The sequence below is a fragment of the Monopterus albus genome, unplaced genomic scaffold, assembly GCF_001952655.1.
Source record: "Monopterus albus unplaced genomic scaffold, M_albus_1.0 scaffold408.1, whole genome shotgun sequence".
Classification (NCBI taxonomy): Eukaryota; Metazoa; Chordata; class Actinopteri; order Synbranchiformes; family Synbranchidae; genus Monopterus; species Monopterus albus.
The window spans coordinates 292-5003 of record NW_018128288.1 but is presented as its reverse complement, the minus strand read 5'-3'; the positions used below and the strand labels follow the sequence as shown (position 1 = coordinate 5003).

At 42.7% G+C, this 4712-nt stretch overlaps 1 protein-coding gene across 1 annotated transcript; it reads right to left on the bottom strand.

The window, feature by feature from the left end:
* Positions 1-2555: 2555 nt before the first annotated feature.
* LOC109951786 (proteinase-activated receptor 2-like) lies at positions 2556-4454 on the bottom strand. Its single transcript, XM_020586468.1, has 2 exons — positions 4261-4454; positions 2556-3913 (listed from the first exon to the last, which is right to left on the bottom strand). Exons 1-2 carry the CDS (start codon positions 4397-4399, stop codon positions 2847-2849), a joined length of 1206 nt encoding a protein of 401 aa, XP_020442124.1. The 5' UTR covers positions 4400-4454; the 3' UTR covers positions 2556-2846.
* Positions 4455-4712: the final 258 nt, after the last annotated feature.

Sequence of the window (4712 nt, the reverse complement as noted above, 5' to 3'; positions counted from 1 at the left end):
CAGGTGGTTTTCTCTCCAGGCTGAGGCTCTCAGCAACAAACAACAGCAGCGGGCCAACATAAACACATGAACTCTGACTCAGAATCCCGAGGGTTGTGAATTTAAAATGTTGGATAAAACATTTCAGATTTTAGAATTTATAAACTACATCACCCATATTTTAAATGGAACCTTAGGTCCTGCTCCTTTGGACCTCTAGTGGTATTCAGTTAAAAAGGGATTACTGCATTTAATATGAACACTTCATTAGAAACACAATGAGAGAGGTAACCTTATAAATCCCCCTAAAGGTCGTGTTGAAAGCATTTACAATGTGTTGTTTATCTTTGTGCTTTGGACGAGGAAACTCTTAAATCTGCTTCCACATTGTAAAGCTTATGTTAGGAGGTACAGCTTTGTAAAAATGGGATGCAATATTGTTTAAATGTCACCTGCAACTAGCAATTATTTTCAGTGCTAATTCATCTGCCAGGTATTTTTCTTTTTTTAAACTGTAAAAAAAAGCATCACAAGCTCGTCTTCAGTTTTCTTTTGTTTGACCAAAACCCCAAATATTTCCTCTTTACTATGTAAGACAAAGAAAAGCAGTATACTCACATCTGAGAAGCTGTAACCATCATATGGTTGGTATTTTGTTTGGAAAAGTATTTAAATGAGTGGTTATTATTATCACAGACCTCACGTCAAGCCGTTCATGTCCTGTGAACAGCCAGTTTATGACCTGATGAACTAAACACCTGTTGTCTCAGCCCCAAATTCTTCACCCTGTACACCCACGACTGTGTCTCCAACCATGGCGACACTATCATTATTAAATATGCTGATGGCACCACCATCCTGGGCTTCATCAAGATGAGTCGGGTTACAGAAGCTTGGTGGACAATATTCTTGTTTATAGAGAGGAAAATAACCTCAGCCTGAAACAAGACAAAAGAAATAATAGTAGACTTCAGGAAGAACCCCTCCCCTCTGCTGCCTCTGACCATCAAAGGGACTGAGGTGGAGAGGGCTGACAGCCACAAGTTCCTGGGCCTGCAGGTGACTTCTGACCTGAGCTGGTCACTGAACACAGCTGCCACAGTGAAGAAAGCCCAGCAGTGGCTATACTTCTCCAGACAGCTCAGAAAAGCTGGGTTGAACCATTCCCCTCTCACCCAGGCTTATAGAGAGCATCCTCAGTGTTGGCATCACAGCCTGGTATGGTAACACCACACTGGCAGAGAGGAAGGCTCTTCAAAGGGTCATAAAGACTGCAGAGAGGATCACTGGGACTGAACAGCCTGCTATGGACACACTGTACACACATCACTGTCGTAAAAGAATAGAGAACATAATCAGGGATCCATGCCACCCAGATCACTCTCTGCTCAGACACAAAAACTGCACCTACAACCTCAGGTGCAGCAGGCTGGACGGTATCATCACACACAGAACTAGACTTTACAACAGCTTTTTCCGTGCTGCAGTAAGATTGATGACTAATATGAAAATGTGAAAAACGTGCAATAAGCCCTCATTACCTTAGTAAGTAGAAGACCATATACAGTTACACTATGTGCAATATCTGAAACTCCCCATTTTACCTGCTATCTTATTTCTGTATCCACAACTTTATTAACTATCTTGTATTCTTGGGTGATCATATATTTAGACTAGGTGTTTGCTCTTTTGGCTTTAAACTCTTTAGCTGACTCCAGGAGAGCCCTGCACAAGAAGTCCTATATGCCTAGACTGTCTGTTTACGCATAAATGGCAAATAAAAATCTTGACTCTTGAATCCTCTGGCCTTTGTACATTTGCCAAATGCTGTTCCTTGTCTGTTTATGACAGTGACATTGCTGTGATGAACACACCCTGTCTGGTATTTTATGGTAATGTGATCTGTGCCTCGTGAATCACAAAAACAGCTTATGAGTTAACTAGTAATGAATGTAAATATGAGGCTTAGCAGACATGTGACTTCTCCTGTTAGAATCTGAACTAGCGGTTGAGACCTTTGAGGTGGGAATCTAAGGCTGAAAAGATTTTAGTATGAACTTTTATCACACTGACCGAGGTATGAAACCTGTAAAAACTGGTTAATGCTGTAAGATGTGTTTGACTTCAGGGAAGGTTCTTTTTACAGCTCTCTTAACCAGTTTTGTCAAACCTCAAATTAAACTACAACTGCACATTTAATACCCTTGAAATAAAAATATAGCCATGTCTCCCTTTCTTTGTAATATTTAACAGATCCCACCTTAGTATGGTAATTGTGATTTGGTCTTTAAGGTCTGGTAAAACTTTCTTTTTCCAGTTTAGACAATAACGAACCTCTTCAGATCTAATTTTGGTTCAATGAAAAAACTGGATTTTTACATCAAGACAGTCTCTTTCACAAAGTAAGGCATCAATTCTGATTCTGAATTCACTGGACATTTCTTCAAGTGAAACAGGCTATATATATCATATGGGATCAAATGATGTTCTAAACTGGCTTAAAACACAAGTAACTTTTATTGACAAAGTTTAAAATGTACCTATAACTGAAAAACAACATATGCAAGATATGTTTGTATGCAAAGGTTTATGTATAATTAAATTTGCCCTTTTACTGGTTGGATCTCAGTCAAAATTACAACTTGGACAAAAAGAAAAGGCAATCAGAAAATGGCATGGGATTAAAACTGAAACAGTGCATTAAATAAAAGCTGTCAAAGATATAAAAATGTTATTTACAAAAATAAAAACAGCAGCAACTTAGACCGCCCAGAGCTTCTGCTACAGATGACTCCTAAAACTCCTCACAGATGGAAGAAATCACAGTAGAATTAAAAAAGAAATCAAGTCTAAAGTCCAGTGACCCACTAGCATTCACTGCTCTGTGTGTTCCCCGACTCCGACGTGTACGTCTGGCTCTTCTTGGAGAACTTCAGCGCGCTGAAGGACACCCTCATCCTCTCCACCGTCCTCTCGCTCCTGCACAGGAACGTATTCTTCACATGGTCCCTGAAGTCCTCCGAGATGAAGTAGTAAACAAAAGGGTCAATGCAGCAGTTGAGGCTCGCCAAGCACAGGGTGGTGATGTAAAATCCGTACAGGTTGTTGGTAGTCTCACCTAACAGCAGGCTGTAGTGCACCATCAACATGATGTTACTGGGGGTGAAGCACACCAGGAACATTACCAGGACGGTGATGATCAAGACCACGGCTTTTTGTCGCTTCTTGGCGATGGCTGCATCTGCCATGCTGTTCCTGAGAGCCCTGAGCATGAGGATGTAGGATGTGACACACACAACAGTGGGAGCAAAAAATCCCAGAATTCCCATTGTCATGAAGTAACCTGCTGCTATGTCTTTCTGGTTGGGCCTGGTGACGTCATGGCAGGTGAGGATGTTGAGGTCTGCTACACGGACCGCTTGGTCATACATGTAGAGAGGGATGGTGAAAAGCCAGACCACCACCCAGACCACGGTGGAGACGGACACAGCTATACAGTTGTTCCTATGCTGCTCAGACATCGGGTGGACCACGGCCCAGTAACGCTGAAAGCTCATACAGGCGATAAAGCAGATGGAGCAGTACATGTTGCTGTAGAAGAAGGCCACCAGCACTTTGCACAGCCCCTCTCCATAGATCCAGTTGTTGCTGTTGAAGTGGTATGCTATTTTCAGGGGGGTCCAAATGACAAAGAGCAGGTCAGCCAGAGCCAGGTTGGCCATGAAGATGGATGACGGGTTCTTCTTCTTGGTCCTGAAGAGGAACACCCATATTGCCAGGGCATTGGTGGGCAACGCCACAACAAACACAATGATGTAGACAACTGGGAGGAAGACTGTTGTCAGACGACTGGTCAGGATATCTTCGGCATGGGAGCTGAGGCACACCCCACTGTTGGTCTCTGTGCCAGTGAAGCCTCTGTCTGAGGCACAGCCTGCAAATATACAAAAAGCAGAAGTACTGGTTTTTTAGGAACAACTTCATCTCAAACTCAAACAGGAGCTGGTCTCACTTCCTTTCAGCTGTGAGCCCTTTGACCTGGTTTCTACCAGCACTTCATGAGGATGACTCATCTGCATTACAAAATCCTACTTTACATAAAAGTAATATTTACGATCAAACTACTTATGACAGATAAATCCAGCTTATAAATGCAAACAGGACCAAATAATTAAACAAACAGGGCTCTAGGCCACATATAGAGTTTAATAAAGCATTTGTGCGCCCAGAGCATTTTGTCAGACAAGACAGTAGAAACAACACGTGCAGAAGAAGCCTTACTGTTCACAGACAAGCAGGTCCGCATCCAACACAAAAGCAGCAACAGCTGAATCCATCTCGTCTTACAAGTCATGACTGCAGACGTGAACAACGACATGCACACGGATGTCGCTTCTCCTGGTCTTTGTCGTAATACCATCCCCACTTCAAATAGAGAGTGTTGACACCTGCGTGATGTCACCTGGTCAGGTGACCGCGCACAGCGCAGACACGCCTCGTATATTCCAGTGTATGAGTCCATCTCCCCAGCAGGGAACGAAACAGTCCAGTTATCAGTGAGATCAGCGCTGATCTCATGTTTGTGGTGAAGCAGACATTATTAGTAAATGTCTCTGGTGTAAATTCTTTCTATTTCTGGTCGTTTGGTGGTGACTGCCCGTCAGTTGTGATTATAAGTACTTAGAGACCGTAAAGCCCGTTGAGGCCAGTTTGTGATATTTGTTTATATAAGT